Source organism: Pangasianodon hypophthalmus, chromosome 6 (genome assembly GCF_027358585.1).
Source record: "Pangasianodon hypophthalmus isolate fPanHyp1 chromosome 6, fPanHyp1.pri, whole genome shotgun sequence".
NCBI classification, from domain to species: domain Eukaryota; kingdom Metazoa; phylum Chordata; class Actinopteri; order Siluriformes; family Pangasiidae; genus Pangasianodon; species Pangasianodon hypophthalmus.
In genome coordinates, this window is record NC_069715.1 from 9,749,433 (window position 1) to 9,769,152 (window position 19,720).

The window sequence follows — 19,720 nt, forward strand, 5'->3', positions numbered from 1 at the left end:
TACACGCTCACACAAAATCAGACGACAGCTTACACCAAATCCACCAGATCCCAAAATTATTCATTTATAATCCATGGGTGACAGTGTCTCTCTATCACACACACATAAAAAGCTTTCCTCCCTTTATTATCGGTCTAACAGCTCGATTTCCATAATGAGAACACCACAAACCAGACCCGTTTTATCAGTCTTGATCAAATCAGAGTTAATTAGAAGGACAGGAGATAATTAGAGGAATCCTGAGTGATGTGCATTGGTGGCCCCAGCCCCCCAGCCACAGCCCTGCTGAATGGAGCCCAGAAAAAAAGAAAAGCACTGACCTTACACGAGTCCTTTTTTAATCTGTACGACAGCTGCGCGTGTGAGTGAATGAGCTGTAGTTTCTTCTAAGCCTGGGAGCTGCTGCTGTTATCCAAAGATTCATGCCGAAACAAAAAGCGTCATTGTGATCTGTTCCTTTCGTTCTCACTTCTCTCACTCAGTGCATCCTCTTTGCTTCCTTCCCCTTCTCTCTCTCTCTCACACACACTCGCTCTTCCTAGTCTCTCTCTCTCTCTCCTGCTCGTTTTCCCCCTCTTCAGCCTCAAACGCTTCTCGATCTCTCTCTGTAACCCATGAATATAATCACATTCCAGCGGAGAGAAAGCATATGGCAGGGAAACGGCAGTCTCACTGTCCTTGCGTCAATCCCTCATTCTTTGGGTGCCAGCATATATATGTGTGTGTGTGTGTGTGTGTGTGTGTGTGTGTGTGTGTGTGTGTGTGTGTGTGTCGCATGGACAATCAGGTCTATTATGCTGATCGAGGGAGGACCAGCAAACAGGGAGGAAACTCGAGGATCTCATCTGCCAGCAGAAAGAGAAAGAGGGGGGTGCTGGGGAGCAGGAGGGAGGAAGCAAAAGAGAGAGATGAATAGAGAGAATGTAGATAGTGCCGTTCAGAAGACTGTTTACGACTGTGTCCATGTGTTAACTGTTCACTGTGTCCATCATCGAATACGGCATACAAATCAGCCTGTCTCATTCAACTGGAGTGTGACACAGCCATGTGACACACGCCGGCAGGGTGGGGACAGGGAGAGACGGAGGGATGGGGGATGCAGATGAATGAGGGGCTTGTGGGGGAGGGTTAGCAGGAAGAGGCAACCTAAAGTGGCCACCTACACAATTCTCATGCTTCCATCATTTAACCCCAAGCCCTCAGTGAAAATCCTAAACGCTTCATTACCAAGCTGCACCATATATTTATGCAATGCCACAGATTAAAGGCCTGCACAAGATCTGAACAGTGTGTACTCATCTCTTTCATACAAGTTTTAATGTTCAGCATATTAGCACAGAAATACAAAAATAAACACATACAGTTGCTGACGATGATAAATACAGTGCCCTCCAGAATTAATGGCACCATGAAAATGAGCAAAATGTAATATCTAAAAAGAATACCACATGCAATAAGTGATTAAATAAAATACATAGTATCCTTTAAACTTTTTTTTTTTATTTATTTTTTCAGTCACGCAATTTTTTTTAAGTAGTACAATTTTTTTTTCAGAATGTTTCAGAATTATTGCCACCCTTACAATTAATATTTAGTGATGAGATTAGATTCAAATTGTCTTTGTACAGAGTACAAGTACAGAGCCAATGAAATGCAGTTTTTCGCATATCCCAGCTTGCTAAGGAAGCTGGGGTCAGAGCGCAGGGTCAGCCATGATACAGTGCTCCTGAAGCCAATGTGGCTAAGGGCCTTGCTCAAGTGCCCAACAGCAGCAGCTTGACAGTGCTGGGGCTTGAACCCCCAACCTTCTGATCAGTAACCCAGAACCTTAACCATTCAGCCACCACTGCCTGCCCGGGAAAGAATAACAGTATTTGGGTCCACTTGTCCCCTTTAAGGATGGTCAACTGGTGGACAGCAGCCCAGGTGCAGACCCAGCAATGTATTTCAGGGGAGCAAACAAATACTGCAGCAAAGCCGATACATACACACACACACACACACAAAATATATATATATAGTTATATATATAAACATGAACTCGGCTTCTGTACCAGACTGATGCATGTCATTCAGTCACCTGCATTGATGTAAATTATTTGGCTAAAGGCAGCTCATTGGACCAGAAACTAGCTATGATGTTCCTAAGAAGAAGCATTTCTATCCTGATGGGAGTGGTCTCTTTCAGGATGACTCTCCTCCCCCATCCACAGGCTATGAGGTCTCACTGAATGGTTTGATGAGGATGTAAATCATATGCTATGGCTTTTGTAGTCACCAGATCTCACCCACTTGAACACCCAGGGGTGATGAAGTGATGTGTTAGACAGTGTTCTCCATCACGCCAACATCAAAACACCAACTGAGGGAATATCTTTGAAAGAATGGGGTTCATCACTCCAGTACAGTTCCAGAGACTTGCAAAATTTATGGCAAGTGTCTCTGAACCACTTCTGGTGGCTCATGGTGGCCCAAAACCTTACTAAGAAACTTTACCGTGGTTTTGCCAAGAATAACAAAGTATTTCTTAATTTGACTTAAGGTACTTATGCAAAGACAGATGCACTTTTAGTGCATTTCATTCGGCTTTGTTTCTCTGCTACATTTTTCTGTGGTTGAACATCCAATGGCGTGAACTACATGTAGTGCACTATGTGTACAAGGTAGAATTAATATAGAATAAAGTCTTCACTCACACCAGCTAGGTCCAAGAAAAAGACTCACTACAAACATTGGTAAACATTTAAGTGTTGATTCTGACTGTACATTATGATGTTACATTTTGGGATGATAACTATTATTATTAAGAGAATTGCTTCTTGAGAATCTGAGCAAGCACGTACCTGTTAATGAGATCTTCATATCTCTTAGGTCTCTCCACACTGAAAAGCCAAACTGATGTTTCTGCTGATTCAGTGCAACTCATTTCTGAATGATCCCATGTCCATTGCACTCCACATTGTCTTGTAGTGTAAGCTAGATGTTCTGGCCAAACGTTAGCCTGCTTTTATATCACGTCCAAAAAAAAACAATAGTTACATTAATTACCCTACCAAGCTGGTGCATTGGTTCCTGTTTACTTTTAATCCTAGCTTTGTTTGGGCTGCTGGTGCACACGCAAGAATAACTGGCAGTATTCTTGAATTTCCTCATGTAGAATTTCCTCATGTAGAATTTTTTTGTTTTGGCCTAAAAATAAAATGTTATGTAACAATCTTGCAAAGCCCTTGGCAAGGTAGTCAAAACAGTAATGTAAAATGTGTTGCAAAAACAAATAATGTTGCAGCTTTCTGCTTGGTTTTGGCTTTGCTCTACTCATGGCCACACACTCACAGAGCTCACTGCTCAGGGAGAGAGAGAGAGAGAGAGAGAGAGAGAAAGAGAGAGAGAGAAAGCTAAACACAATTTGGCTAAAGTGATCTTAATTAAATTGCTTACAAATGCTTTAAAGACTGCGATTAATCTTTTCTGTGATTCACTGACCTGTTCTTCTCGTAGTGATGGTCACTCTATGCTACACACACGCATACACGCACACGCACACACACACACACACGTGACCTTCGGGGGCCCCAATGCAGCTGGACACACTTGTCACATGCCAACTTGGTAGCAGCTGGACAAAACCCAGCTCTGTTTCATCACAAGCTTCCTTGTGACACAGGGGTCTAGTGGCTTTATTATAGAGGTCAGCACCTGGCATTTAGAGTAATTTTCACTCCACAAATCAGATCAGGCCTCAGACAATGATGGATCGGCATCCGTTCAGATAAGTCAGCTTCTATGTTACAAGGCTGAGCTTAGATAACAAGTCTAAGATCTAGATAACGAGGCTATCTAAGGCATACGGAGCAATTAATGGAAGCTCGTGACCAGGGTTTGGGGAGGAGGACCACTCCAAGACTGCACAAAAGTGACTACATGGACTATTTAAACATCCAAAAAGGTGTTCAAGACAAATACAGAAAGGATTCCACAGCATTAAGTAGATAAGCTGTTATAGCAAATGTCCAAATCAGCATAGTCACAAAGAAAGGTCATCATGTCTGGCTTCAACTTGGCACTTACATCAGGAAGGTATGTGAATCTCAGGACCATCTCAGCCAAAAGGATACCAAATATTTATAAGATATAAGGTGTTAATTCCAGGGTGTTCAGAAGAATATATTGTCGAAGATTCTGTGTGTTGAGTCTGAATCCAAGGTGCTGTCCACATGTGCTTGGTTACTGCTTACTTATTGGCATAAAGACTTTCAGCTTTTTCACAAGGTTCTCAGAAGTTCTATCCCTTTACAAGACCAACCACAGTCAGTCTTCCATTCACCACCATACTGCAACCAACTGAGCAGTAAACCTGTAATTACAGCCATTCAGGCAGAAACAAGTCAAACTTGCCATCAGAAAGTAGCCTTTTTAGGTAATGTAAGGTAGTGTCTTCTAGCGGGTTTCAGTTCGGCATAAGCATTAGCTGTGTGTTTACTTTTGCAGGAAGAGACATACACACATCCAGAGGCATATGTAAAGGTGATTATGTTAAGAATCATCCTGGCACCTCACCTCAGACATTCTAAACTTTAGAAAGCAGCCATGCCAACACACACACACACACACACACACACACACACACACACACACTCAGATCTATGTGTGTGTGAGAGGACCAGAGGACAGAAATGGTTCCCTATGGACAGCCAAAACAGCCGAGTCCAAATCAATACACAAAGCAAGTGGAAAAGAACAGAGCTGATGCCAGCACTATAACAAAGTATTCACCTTTCACTGTAATGAAATAAGGGCATAAATGCAGTTTGTGAGTTTATTATATATATAAAACAAATGCATATGAGGAATATACGCAAAAATAAAACATGCAGTGAGTGTTATTTGGAGCTTAAACATATAGGGATGCTATAGAGTTTCATTTTAAGACAATACTTTTTCAACCACAAGATGTTCTTACATATGTTCTTATATGCAGATTTTTTTCTACTGCAAAAATACCGGGGGAAAAAAAATATATATATATTGGCACCCCCACAATTAATAGTTGATCAAGCCTACCTTGGAGAGAATAACAGCATGTTATCCTGTGGTCGCTTGTGCACTCAGAAATTAACGCTACACGTCCATGTGGTGAAAGACCAACCTTATGATGTGACATCACCTCAATGCCAGACTGACACACGACAACAGTGGTGGAAAGTTTTGAAGAGAAGCTAGTCCGCAGTTACCCACACTTGTACGATATGTCAATGCCGTGCTTGCCTGCCTCCTCTGCTGTTGCAGAGTTCGTTGTTGACTTGCAAAATTAGAAGTAGTAGTCAAGGAAAATATGCTGGTGATGTTTTAACCCGACTCTGCCCCCTAGTGGATATAGCTTTTAATCCTCTGGATACACATAAGGTATGCAGATGACTACATAAACAATGCTGCTCGTGTAGCAGCGTTAATGTTGTGTTCTCGCAATCATTTCTATTCTGATTAGGATGATATTTTGATTTGTAAGTATATTTGTGTATTTCATTATTTATGACCAGGTCTTAACTTCCTGGCAGACACATCAAGGTTGCCATCAATCTTCACAAGAGCTGCTAGACAACTTGTGGCAAATCATCCTCAAAGCATCAATGATTTACTGGCATTTTAAGATATTTATTTCCTAGGGAAACAGGAAATGGGCAAAGGGAACAATTAAGTTCACAAATATATATTTTCTTCAAAAGATGGCGAATTGTTTACATTTATTTGAAATATTAATTAGAGGTGCCAATACTTTTCACACATTGTTAAAGAGCACAGATGTATATCAGAATAATTTGCGTTAGAGGAAAGGTGAGTAGTCTTGCTCAACTGCTTGAATAAAAAAAAAAATAGAAAAAAACGTGTGTAATATTTATTTTATACAATAATTTTTGGCTCATTCTCTTGAAGGGTGCCAATACTTCTACAGCTGCCTGTATAAATACACATACAAAGAAACCACTTAAAAATACCTCATCATATTTTCAAAAACAGTCAGAGGCAAACCAGATGAGACCACAAATACCTGATGTTTTACAGTCATACGGCACTGACCACCTCCGTTAGTCTGACGTTCCTATGGGATGAGTGTGAGGGAAGTGCAGGAGAAGAGAAACTACATATCTGACTAAGCCTCGTGAGTCACACATCTGTCAGTGCGTCTCTGCCCTCTGTTGGACCTTTAGCCTAATTGCTTGGCTATAACAAATGCTGACACGTTTAACCACAAGGCTCACATGGGACGAAAACAGCCAGTCCTGCATTTTTTATGTTTTTCTAAACGATCCTTTTCCTTTACATGTCAACAACAACTGCATTGTTCTGTAATTACTCTGCAAGTACATCTCAAAGGAGAAAGTGTCGGAATGCAGAGGGAGGAAGTGTGTTTGTGTGTGTGTGTGTGTGTGTGTGTGTGTGTGTGTGTGTGTGTGTGTGTGTGGGTGTGGATACTGAGTCTCGTATCATACTCATACTCGTTGATACTGAGATGAGTAACTTACTTAATAATCAATCAGGAGCATCATGGAATATTTTATTTCGTTCTGTTTATGTTGGTTGCTGCGATGTGCTACTAGCAATAAACTCCTCATGTTGAGTTTTATGTTCAAAATGTTATGGTGTTTAAACAGTACCTTTAATCAAGAACGAGCACACAGAGCAGACAAAGTGCGAGTTGCACCTTGCAATTCTTTTACGAGCAAAGCATAGATCCTGGCGAGTGAGGGGAATGGAAGCACGTGTCTCAGTGCTCAGTGCTCGCAGTACTGAAGTGCTCTCATACACAACAGATTGTTTGCATTAGAACTTGTGCAGTATTGATTTTTCCCTGCTTGCGATTTACCATTTTAAAAAAGCAATCGCAATAAATAATTTAATCATCTAGAACTGATTGCCTTAAAAAAAAAAAAAAAAAAAAAAAAAAAAAACAGACAGGAAATTAAGCATGTACACCATATCAGTTTAAGAAATGCATGGGAGAACATAATGTTACAAGTCGGGATAACAGTATCAGTGTCCATGCATCCCTAATAATAATGTAATGTAATAATGTCAGGCGTAAAAATGGCTCGCAGATCCACATTTATCTACAGTATTTAATTAAAAAGAGAGAGAGAGAATGCTTTTCTATTTCCCCTGACTGGTTAAACTTAGGTTTATATTTGGTTTGATTAGAGTTATTCTGTTACAGTCTTGTCTATGTGTGGTATAACCAGATGATTCTGAAACACAGTGCCATTCTAAGGCTTCGTTCTCTTAACACACACTCACACATTTACTGTCTACCTTTATCACACCACAGTAAACAAAACTGAGTCATGTAGAATAAGTTTCATTGATTAAACACAGACTCAGTCGTGGGATTTTACTGAAAGCGTTGCATCACAGGCCATATTTTCTGATGACATATCCAAACAATAGATGTAGATAGATTGGGAGTATGCTGGAATAAAGGACCTGCCTTTTCCTTCCTGAACTGAAAGTGGAGTGGTTAAGTACAAGGCTGTAGACTGGCTCTGGTGTGCTTACAGTACACACACTTAAATATAACTGGCATTAAAAGCCTACCCTATGAAGTCTTATGATCACTATGGCTTTATGTGCATAATGCAGACAATAAAATGAAAACTTAATGACACCATTTTCTGCAAAAAGCTGCTGCTGCACAAGTTTTTCATTAGTCTCTTGAGACCCAGACTATAATAATGTGCTCCTTATCATTTCGGGACACTGGCACAGTAAATATTGTCGCGGCCTCCATCAAGAATTGAATGTACATTCACCGTACACTTTAATAGGAACACCTATACACCTGTTCATTAATGCATTTATCCAATAGCACAATGCATAAAATCATGCAGATACAGGTCAAGAGCTTCAGTTAATGTTCACATCGAACATCAGAATGGGGAAAAAAGTGTGATCTCTGTGACTTTAACCGTGGCATGGTTATTCAGTTATAACAGATGGGCTGATCTGAGCATTTCAGAAACTGCTGATCTCCTGAGATTTTCATGCACAATAGTCTCTATAGTTCACACAGAAAAAAAACCAACTAACAAAAACGTGTGAGAAACAATAAACATCCTGTGACCGGAGGGTCTGCAGGCTGTTGATGAGAGATATCAGAGGAGAATGAGCAGACTGGTTTGAACTGTCAGAAAGTCTATAGTAACTCAAATAAGCACTCTTTACAACCGTGGTGAGCAGAAAAGCATCTCGGAACACACTATACATCAAACCTCAAAGTGGATGAGCGACAACCGCAGAAGACCACATCAAGCATCATTCCAGTCAGCCAAGAACAAGAATCTGAGGCTACCATGGGCACAGACTCACCCAAACTGGACAGGTGAAGACTGGAAAAAGACCAGGTGATTTTTTTCCCCCTAATATTTAAGAGTCCAGTTTCGATGAGCCTGTGCCCATGATAGCCTCAGATCCCTGTTCTTGGCTGACAGGATTGGAATCTGATGTTCTGAAGCTCTTCACCTGTATCTGTATGATTTTATGCATTGAGCCTCTGCCACATGATTGAATGACTGTATAAATGAGAAGGTGTGTAGGTGTTCCTATTAAAGTGGATGATGAGTGTATATTTTATGTAGTCTCTGGTTTGGCATAAAGGAGAAGTACAAAGATTCGACTCAGCAAATCTCTACAGTAAACAGCATCCAAAATTGTCGCAAAAATGAAACAAGTGAAACCATAATTAACTTTATTTATCTTTTTAATGTGCTGTAGTCTCCATCTGATCTCCATAGGTCAGATTATTTTCTAGAATTAAACTAAGATATGGTTTCATCTCTTTCTCTGCTCAAATGTCCAATTCTACTGTCATCTTTTTATGTGCACTGGCAGTCTTTTTCTTGTTAAAAACATTTCCATTACATGCTATATGAAAAAAATAACATGAATTCTTGAAAAATAAAGGAGCCAAATGACATTTGTGGCTAGATAAGAGGTCAGAGATAAGAACCTGTGATGACGTGTACTGCAGTCTAGGAAGACTGGTGTTTAAACTGAAACTTGTGTGTGTGTGTGTGTGTGTAAGAGATTCTTCAGAGCAAAAACATGCACGGTTAACTAGCTATCATGTAAATCATGTATAATGGTCCCTTCTTGTCCTTCACCACTAACAAACTCCATATCTGTACTTTATTAACTTTACAAAACAGATCTCTGGTTAAACATGGCCTCAGGCTTCATCAGGTATGGCTGACAAATGGGCTGAGACATGACCCCAATGTTCCCTACCAAAAGCTATGCTTACAAGTTAAGCAAGCTTTTTTTGCTTTGGACACACAATAAATTTTCCAATTACAGCATGTCTCTAAGTGTTTTATTCCTCTTATACCACAGCAATTTGCCAACAATTACAGCTTTTAATGAATGAATTAATGAATGAACGGATGAATGAATGAATGAATGAATGAAAGCATGACACTTTTACATTACATGTTGTGGAACATCCGTGAAACAAGTTACTTCCTGCTATCATTTATGTTATAGCAGCTATAAAATCATTCCCTCAGCATCCTCTCTTTTTTTTTTCTCTCTCTCGTGAAGGCAATAAGACAGAAAACGCTTATCATTTTACTGAGAAACTGTAAAGCCCTCCATCCGGAACTTACCTCTGACTGTTATAAAGCACTCCTCATAGAAGACTTCACCATATCAACAATCACATACTTTTATTTAAAAAAAAAAAAAAAAAAAAAAAAAAAACTGTTCGTGTGGAGCATCCACTACACAAGTCTCTGGGTAAGCTGTTACTATAGACATGATAATATACATTACATGGCCAAAGGTTTGTGGACACCTGACCATCACATCCATATCTGCCCATTTCAAAACCATGGCCATTAATATGGAGTTAGCCCCCTTTGCTGTTATAATAATCTCGACTCTTCTGGGAAGGCTTTCCACTAGATTTTGGCGCGTGGCTGTGGAGGTTTGCCATTAGTGAGATTAGGCACTGATGTCAGGTGAGGAGGCCGGGAATGCAATCAGTGTTCCAGTTCATCCCAAAGGTGTTCAGTGGGGTTGAGGTCAGGGCTCTGTGCAGGACACTCGAGTTCTTCCACTCCAAACTTGGCAAACCATGTCTTCATTGTGCACAGGGGCATTGTCATGCTGGAACAGGTTTGGGCCTCTTAGTTCCAGTGAAGGGAAACTGTAATACTACAGCATACAAAGACATTCTATACAATGTGTACTTTCAATTTTGTGGCAACAGTTTGGGAAAGGCCCACATATGGATATGATGGTCAGGTGTCCACATAGTTTTGGCCATATAGTGTATTTGAACAAGAGCATTAGTATAACTCTTACAGCCAGAACTACTGTCCAAGCCATGCTGTAACAGAAGATTAATCAACACCTTCTGACCAATCAGAACTGAGCATTTATCAGTGCTGTGGTATATAAATCTGTTAAAAATCTGTTACAACTGATGGCTCAGTTAGGATAAAAACAAACATTCATTTTTACACCTAAATCCGAGTAGAATAAACCAACTAACTGTAATCAGACAGAAATTTATATTTGACTGAGTAAGGTGAGAATAAACACCATCCACATGAATTTGGTTGGTTTGTAAATGGGAACTTAACAGGTTTCTGAGTTTCACAATCAGGAATCAGAATGTATTTAATCAGTCAAATTATGACCTCACATTTTAACAGCAGTGACAGAAACAGCTCTTTACCTTTAGTTCGACAAAACCAATACTTCTGACGACGTCTCATTTTTCTCAATCCACTGCCCATTATGTGTTTATTTCTAGAAAAACTTCTAGGTTGCTATAACGATGGAAGAAGTGGCAGACTTTGTTTGGATGCCTGCCTCTTTGTGTCAATATTCCAATATGTGAGTGGTGATCGAAGTTCTGTTCGTCCTGAAGTTCACAGAACAAGCCACTATCATAGTCATGATGTCGGCCATCATCACCTACCAGAGGCAGTCCGGCGCAGATGAGACATCTTGAGACTAGAACCCAGGCAATCCATCACTGGCCATCAGGAGAACCATCAATGAAAAGATTGAGAAAACCCCAAAGCTGGGGACAGAGAAAAGGACAGCACTGGCGGAGAAAGTAGCTGAGAGGGCAGTTATGATGCTTGTCTTCCTGTCAATGAATAGGGACCAAAAATATCCAGCACAGCGCCACTTCCTCAGCACTTTCCCGTCTCTCACTCATTTACTTTTAAAGTGACACGAAAAATAATCCAAAGTGATGACACAGAAATGAAGAAAGGACAAGACAAGAACATCAAATCCAAGCAATCCTGTCAATCCTGATTGTTAGAATAACATTTCTTCTTTGTCCCAGGAAGTGATGCTGGATTTCTTCTGCTCTCATACTGATTCTTCACTCATTCGCCAAAAGGATCATGTTGTTTCTTTCCTGGAAGCATCCAAGCTCAAATGAGATCATCTTGTACACTGGGAAAATTGGTAATCTACCTTTGAGGCATGTTTCTAGCTAAGCTGTCCCGTGTACAACTATCTTGGCTTCAGTGTGGACAGTGCAGTAGGGACACAGTGTGCCATGGTGTTCAAGCTTTACGCATAACTCACAGAGAAAAAACTTAAAGAAAGCCAGGAAACACCAGCTGATTGGAGTGTTAGAAAAACAGCTCAACTCTGAGCCAGGTTTCTCCAGAGGAAGAGCCAGAGGAAGAACTGACGAGCGACTCAGCTACACTACAATAAGCTTTCTCTGGCATTACCACATCACTGAGTTCAGATGTGCTAATAAATTTGTTGAATATAGACAGACAGACAATATATAGACATAATTCCTTCCATGGTTTGTCTGTATGTTACCACTCACAGGCTGAGGGCACTTTGGGCAGGAAGGGTTAAGGTGCAGGCCTTCTTAAAGATAATAATCAGGAAGACAAATGAACTAGTGGGTGGGAGCTGGGAATGAGAAAACACTCAGAAGGACTGGAGAGAACGATAAGTGTGGTGTAAAATTACATGAGCATAAATGTGTGGCAACCTGGGAAACGTGGTGAAGTAATCACATGTTCTACTCATTCTGAATTATAGACTTTTCTGTACTGGAATATTGTTTATTCCCTTGGGCATGTATCTCAACCAGAAGCAAAATTATAGCATATTAAAAAGTCAGGATATCGCTATATCCATAGTGACAATCCCACAGACTGCCATACAAATACAAATTATGAAACATAACACATTTTTAACTGGATGGCCTGTTTCACTTTTTTCCTGATCAAGTTACTTGCCTTTTTTCCCCCTAATTACTCAGTTACATAGCACTGAGTGTAACCACCATTAGCCTCTTCATTATGGTCACACATCTGTTCCTATTTCTTCCACCAGTTATCTTTCAACACCTCCTGCTTTATTTTGCGTACTTCTCTACTCCCTCCGTTCACTCCTCGTTCTCATTATGTCATCTCCAGACCCCACCCAGGACTTACTCGATATCTAAATGTTTTTCCTCATAGGAGTTTCCTCAGAGGAATACTTTAAGCACTGGAAGTCAGAAGAATTGCATGCTGCTCAGAAAGGATGTGCATCATCGCTGAGTGGCCTTACCATGGGCTTTTCCCCCCAAAAAAAACAACAAAAGCGACCGGAAGCAGCAGTACAACAGCAATAAGCATCTTACAGACACATTATGTGGTTCACCTTTGTTGATCCAACACCCGTTGAAAATCTAAACTGAATTACATAATAATTTTATTCTGTTCATAAATGGAACAGATGCAGACAAGTAAATCGTATGTGTAGAATCAAACTGAAAGCAAAATGACTAAACATAACCATAACGTGGCCCACAAGAAACGTCCTACTTAGAACAAGATTGTATTATCTGAATATCACATGCACGTAATAAACAAAGCAAGTTAAACACTGCAGTTAAGTGAGATTTTAACAGTGCTGTTGTATATTTATGGATTTTGTCTACTGGTCATAAAGTTTACTCTATTATAACATACTGTAGCTATGCTGGATTTTAGACCTGGCTACTAAATGTGTGGCGGCACATTTTAGACATCTTTAGGCAGAATGACTATTTTTACTGCTGCAGTTGTTAAATTGGCTTCTTACCCGATAAGATCTCTTCAGTTAGCCTAGGTATGACTGTAAAAAATAAAAACTGTTACACATCATTTTGGTAAAAAAACATATTTATGGTTTCTTAAGTCGAGGTGTCAAAGTATGTTATAGACAGAAATCCCCAAACTTGATTTTTTTCATCATATTTGGCTGTTTGCCAGAATTCAGCCACAGCAACATTAAACAGGTTGACAAGGACATGCAAGTGTCTACAACAACATGACACAAGTAACAATCTTATTAAATTGCACGTGTCATGATTTTTGTTATGTTTTCTTCTGTCTATTTGCCTAATTCAACCTTCCGCAGTTAAGTAAATGTTAAGCAGGACATTAGAAGTTCATATAACAGCCAGAGAATGAGCATGACAGCTGCTGAGCCGAGGAAGTGAACATATGTCTGGTTGGAACACAAAGCGCTAACTGTCTTCATGCAGAAAAGACATTTTCCAAGTGAACCAGAAACGCAAAACAATGACAAGACTTGTAGCGCCATCTTCTGGATTTATGCGTCATTGAAATAGCCAAATCAAAACCGTTTCCAACAACTGTAGGAACAAATGTAGCTGTTGTGAGTGAACGGCTTTCAAATAATTAAAGTATCTTGAGAGCAAAAAGAAAAGAAAAAAAAGACATACATAAAAAGACAGACATGAGTGAGAAAAGCACTGAATTTTCTGTGTGGTAAATAGTAATATCCTGAGCTTTTGTATATGTTAAATGGATTTGGATGAACGTTTTCCTGCAGTAGGGCTTTACACCGTCTCTGATTACATATTTACCACAAGCCAGGGCATGTGGCCACAAGCCAGTCCTATCTCCCTCACTCTTATCTGAATGAAAATGCTTTCGCTTAGCCTAGCATATTTAGCAAATTGCTCTTGACCATACATAGTCATTTAGATCTAGATTGCTTCAATGTCAATTCTAGATTAGACAGTTATATCCTGAAAAAGAGAACTTTCAGAGAAACAATAATTAAATGAACAAGAAACAAAACACTGCTGTAGTTCCACTGGATTAGTGTATTCCTTTAGTTTTTTCCACTCCCTCTATAACATTTATATAAAACACCACTGCCAGTTTCAGCACTGCTCTCTTACCTTGAGTATTTGGACCATCGCAGGGATAATGATCTTACAAAACAAAAATTTATCTAAATCTACTAGCTACTCTTATAGCAAAGCCCACTTTGAAGACTAGAGTCCATTACAAACAGCAAGTTTGTCCCCAGAGGACAAGTGTCAGTGCCCCAGTCAGTACAGCCGAGGCAATAACAATAACAAGTCCTAATTCATGCTAGCCAACAATCCCAGAAAGCCTTGCTGCTTCTTGAGTTGAGTAGCACAATTGAGTCCATTGTCTGAGGCTTAGGAGAAGAATCCTGTTCAACACTGCATGACTTTTCCTAAACTCAACTGCTTTTTTGTTGAGAAAGTCATGACCGCACACAAAACGTCCCTGGGTAGGCATGCAGCCGCGTGTGTCGCGAGTTTTATTACAATGAAATTGCTATACTTTTTTTAATGAGGCTGAGCTGCCATAATTTCATCAGTAAGAAAACAACAACATTTTAAACTTCTGTCATCAGCAATGTGTTACAGCTGCTACACAAGCCACTGTACAATATATCAACCAAAACAACAACATCAACAACAACAACAAATGACCAAACATGTGTACATGCTAAAGATTCACACCATTCACCCCAGAAATACACTTCTTGAACCTTCATGACTAGGGAACTGTTCTATTTACATGAGAGACTGTTTTATGATCAAATATTTATCCTAAACACTACATGGCGTCAGAAGCACAAAAGCTACAACAAAGCTCTCCCTGAAACCAGCAAGATACACACACAGATATAGAAAGTACTAATTCCTCATCCTGTTCTTTATTATGAACCTGAACAGTGACTTGCACAACTCACTTGCATGAATGTTCATTCATCTATCTTCAGTAACCACTTTATCCTGGACAGGGATTCGGAGCCTATACTGAGAACATGGGGCAGGAGGCGGGACAACACGTCGGATGGGACACCAGTTGATTTCAGGGAAACAGAACATCATTCCCACCTAGAGCCAGTTTAGATTTGCAATCCAACAACCAGCATGTTTTGGGATAGTTAGAGGAACCCTGAGAACCTGGAGGAAACCCACATGGACACTGGGAGAACGTGAAAAACTCCACGCAGATACTAACCCGAGTTACTGGGACCCTGCAACGCTATTCGCTGCACCACTAACATGAGCACTTATCAAAATGCACGTTACTTCATATTCATCCTTGTTTAAGAGTTTTCAACTTTACGCTTTAAGATTAAGCTTAAAAACTTTTATATTTGATTCCAGGTTGAAATAAAGGGGAAATTACTAAATCAACACTTAAACACTAGTCACCAACACCAACCTACACTAATATTCAGTAAGTAACCATCCTGTGATTTTGGTAAACAAACCCATTGCTGGAAAGTCAAGACTTAGCCTAAGATGCAACAATCATTACCATAAGTTAATTTATTACACAATGCTGACATGGCATATCTATACCCTCAACAGTCAAGAAATGAGCCTAAATGGCTGATATAATAAATCAACATGCCTAGTTGCAGCAAAGTGCTCTAGGAGTGAGTTAGAGTTCATCTTGTATTGTCATTGATAAATATTATTCTGACAAGCACTTACTTGTCCCTCTATTCCTACATACAAGTGCATGTGTTGGAGCTAAACTTTCAGCTTTCAGTCTGTGCCAGCAACGTACAGGTTTCAATCCAAGCAGTACAAGAAGTGTTATAAAGCAAGCGAGGCTACACAATGTAAAGTATGTTATCATAGCATGTGATGTTTGCCTTTGCAAAACTATAGGTTGCCATATATTTCAAAGTTGCGTTAAACCCAGAAATTTTGCAGCCATGGACCATGTTAACTGCATAAAAATATTTATTTATTTAGACTTATTATTGAACATAATCCAACTGTTACTGTATTTGGCACATTACATAAATGTGTGCAGTAATATTTTGTCTGCTTATTAAAGCCATAGAGCTTTTTATTTTTAAACTTTTCAGTTACAGAGCACATTTGAATTAAAATGATGCATTATTTATGAGCGTACTTGTTTTTGAGTTAGCTATTGATTTTGGTTTTAATTAAACCCATTAATTTCAAGTCAACACAAACAGGTTATTAATGTTTAAAAAAAAAAGCAGGTTAAAGTAATAAATATAATAATCCTCATAACTGTGGGTTGTAGTTTCCACCACAGAATGTAAAACAATCACAGATCCCCTGGCTATGCTTCAGGAACTCCACTTTGAGAACCATGTTTGTAATAAATCAGTAAAAGTTTTGTCGTCTTCATGGATTTCAGGTGTTCCAGATGAATGTAGGGGGTTTTGATCAATCACAGCATCCAACACATGTATATTATGCTGTTTAAAATAATGCAGAAGGATCCACAAAGTCACATCAAGGGTTCTCCAGTGTGTGTGCAATAACAAACTGCAAAGCGCAGCAGTGCAACTGCAATATGATATACTATATTTGCAGGAGCAGGAGTGCAGGAGTGTGCAGAAGAGTAACCCATGACCAGTATGGACTTGCCTGCAAAGCTGAACGAACAAATCAAAACAAAACTACCAAATTCCACTGTATGCTACTGGAGCTAAAAAAAAAAAAAAAAAAAAATCCCAACGGATATTCCATGCTTGCAAAATCAGACACATGATCACGGCTGTGCTTAGGTGTAGTGTGAAGTCAGAGCATATACATATACCATACACGTGATGCAATGTAGTGAAATGTTTTTTCTTAGCTTCTCATACCACAGTGCAACAATGAACAGAAGCAACAATGAACTAAGATATAATATATATAATATATACACACATATAATAAAAACAGAATATAATAAAATATAGTAGACTATATGATGAAGTGTAGCAGCCTGTAGAGGAATGTAATGTAATGTGAATAAAAACAGAATATATAAAATAGATATATACGTGTGTGTGTGTGTGTGTGTATGTATGTGTATATATACACACACACATACATATTCTATTTATAAATCTTTTATATATTCTATTTTATTCACATTAGATTACATTCCTCTAAATATATATGTGTATTACACAGATATATATACATATATATAGAATACGTAAAGAAAAAATATGCAGATCTACAGAGCTGGATAGTATATACAGAAATTATATTTATACATTTATATTCTATTTATATATTCATATTCCACACACACACAAACACACACATATATGAATATATAAATAGTATATGTAAAAAAAAAACATGCAGATCTACAGAGCTGGACAGTATATACAGAAATTATATAGTGTGCAAAACTTTGATCACTTGACTGTAATCCTCTGTGTAATCCCCCAATCCAGTTCAGCAGGGTGTAAGATAGTCCCAGTGCTCATACTGCTCCACCTGGGCTTTCTGAGTGTTTCTGAATCTGAACTCACCTGTCTGCTCTTCAGGCTGCTCATCTGATCCTCCACTCCTTGGTTTCCTCCTGAAGGCGGTTCTCCTGAAGTCTCCCATGGCTTCCTTAGACCTGTCCAACATTGAAAAGCTTTATCCTTCGCTTCTCCAAAGTAACAGACATACGGAAAGTTACTTCCAGTGTCTTCCTCCTACTCCACTCCTTCTCCACCCCGCAGTGGCTGCTCCAGCGTCCTAACTCGACTCCAGACTAAACGCCTCTGCTCAGCGATTTCAAGGAGTTCATCCGGTTACCGCGGCGTTCACCTTAACCGCTACAAGCCCCGCCTACCTCACTGTTCCTAACGCAGCGATTGGTCGCGATTGTTCTCTTACTCTAGGAGTGGCCAATAGAAAACGATTTCCTCGCGACAGCTTGGCGAAGCATAACGCTATCATAGTCATCTTATCTGATGGAAATACTTGGTACGGTTTACTCGAAATGTTTGTCGGAAGCAGGTTGTTAAAGAAGCCAGGAGACAGACTCACACAGACATATATCATTCAAATTCACTTGTTTCATCCTGAAGTAATGAAGCACAGTAGTTTTCTTAGCTTATATGTACTGTAGGTCTACTCTCTGTGAGGAGAATATTATTGGTTAACGGAATTTTAACTGTCACACAAGACAGGTTTATCTTAGTTTTGCTGGCAGTACTAAAAACACGCATAAACTGCGGAAAAACTGCATTTACGTGATATTTTCCTTTTTTCAGAAGTAACATTCTTATGAGTGTGACTACTCCAAGAAAGTCAAAACAATAAAACCTGCAAATGTGCTAAGTGCTAAAGAGTCACCACAGACTAGCCTGAAAGAGAGTACTGTCCAACAGGCTCATATTAGAAAAAAAAAAAAAAAAACCTAGCAGCCTAGTTCAATGCTAATTACACTAATATTAAATACTTTAGAGAAGACATAAATATTATGTCCTAGTCCAGCTTTCAATGAAACTCACACCAATGTTCAAATATCCAGCTTTTTCTGAACAGCTAGTTAGCAAAACACACTGGTCAAGCTGACCATCCGTCATTACAGCTACCATGCTTAGGTGATGGACAGATGGATAGATAGTTAGACAGACAGACAGACAGACAGATAGATAGATAGATAGATAGATAGACTTTATTGATCCTGTGAGGGAAATTGTTTAATTGTTATCCATCCATCTGTTTTCTGTACCACTTATCCTACACAGGGCCGCGGGGAGCCTGGAGCCTATCCCAGGAACTCAGGGACAACCTGGACGGGGTGCCAACCCATCGCAGGGCACAATCACACACACACACACACACACACATTCACTCACTACGGACAATTTAGAGATGCCAATCAGCCTACAAGACTTGTCTTTGGACTTGGGGAGGAAACCAGTGTACCCGAAGGAACCCCCGAAGCATGAAGCACAGGGAGAACATACAAACTCCACGCACACAGGGCGGAGGCAGGAATCACACCCCCAACCCTGGAGGTGCGAGGCAAATGTGCTAAACACTAAAACAAAGCTTGATTTATTGATCAGTATAATCAGGTAAGAAGTAAGCTAGGAAATACGTTGCCAGTTGAATGTTTAGGCATCTGTAATTTATCTATAGCCTGTACACAAACATATGGTGTGGGATCTAATATAAAAGCACTTTTTTTTAACCGAGGCCCCAAACGTCATGTTGTATTTGCTTGTAACAGTGAGTAATAAAATCTAAGGGGTAACATCCATGTTTATCACAGAATTAGGTTTTGCATGTTTAGACATGTAGGGTGATTTCATGAGTGACATGAGTGAAATGTCCTGATTATTTGTAATACACTGCACTGTTTTTGAGTTGAATAATTACTATTGCAACTTTTGGGTTCTCTGGTTTCCTTCCAACTCCCAAAAACATGTCAGTAGGTGGACTGGCTACTGTAAATTGCCCCTAGGTGAATGTCTGCATAATGTCCTGTGATAAACTGGTGTATTCCTGCCCCGTGCCCTCGTGGGATTGGCTCAGGATTCACCAAAACCCTGACCAGGTTAAAGCGGTTACTGAAGATGAATGAATTTTTTACAATATTATTCCAGAGGTGACATATTGTTGTCTTTGTTCAATCAT

At 39.6% G+C, this 19,720-nt stretch overlaps 1 protein-coding gene across 8 annotated transcripts in view; it reads right to left on the reverse strand.

Moving 5' to 3' along the window:
* The window catches only part of fgd4a (FYVE, RhoGEF and PH domain containing 4a), a 66,776-nt gene extending 48,897 nt beyond the window's left edge, over positions 1-17,879 (reverse strand). For 2 of the 8 annotated variants that reach the window (XM_053235111.1, XM_053235109.1), the window contains exon 1: positions 321-735. Coding sequence is in view for 5 of the 8 variants with exons in the window: in XM_026927082.3 (XP_026782883.3) it covers positions 17,611-17,713 (103 nt within the window). In the remaining 3 variants the exon portion in view is untranslated. Of the gene's footprint in view, positions 1-320; positions 736-5,061; positions 6,407-10,729; positions 12,245-17,610 lie in introns of those variants that run through there. The other 6 variants (XM_026927082.3, XM_053235108.1, XM_026927085.3 and 3 more) reach the window with 6 other exon arrangements.
* Positions 17,880-19,720: the final 1,841 nt, after the last annotated feature.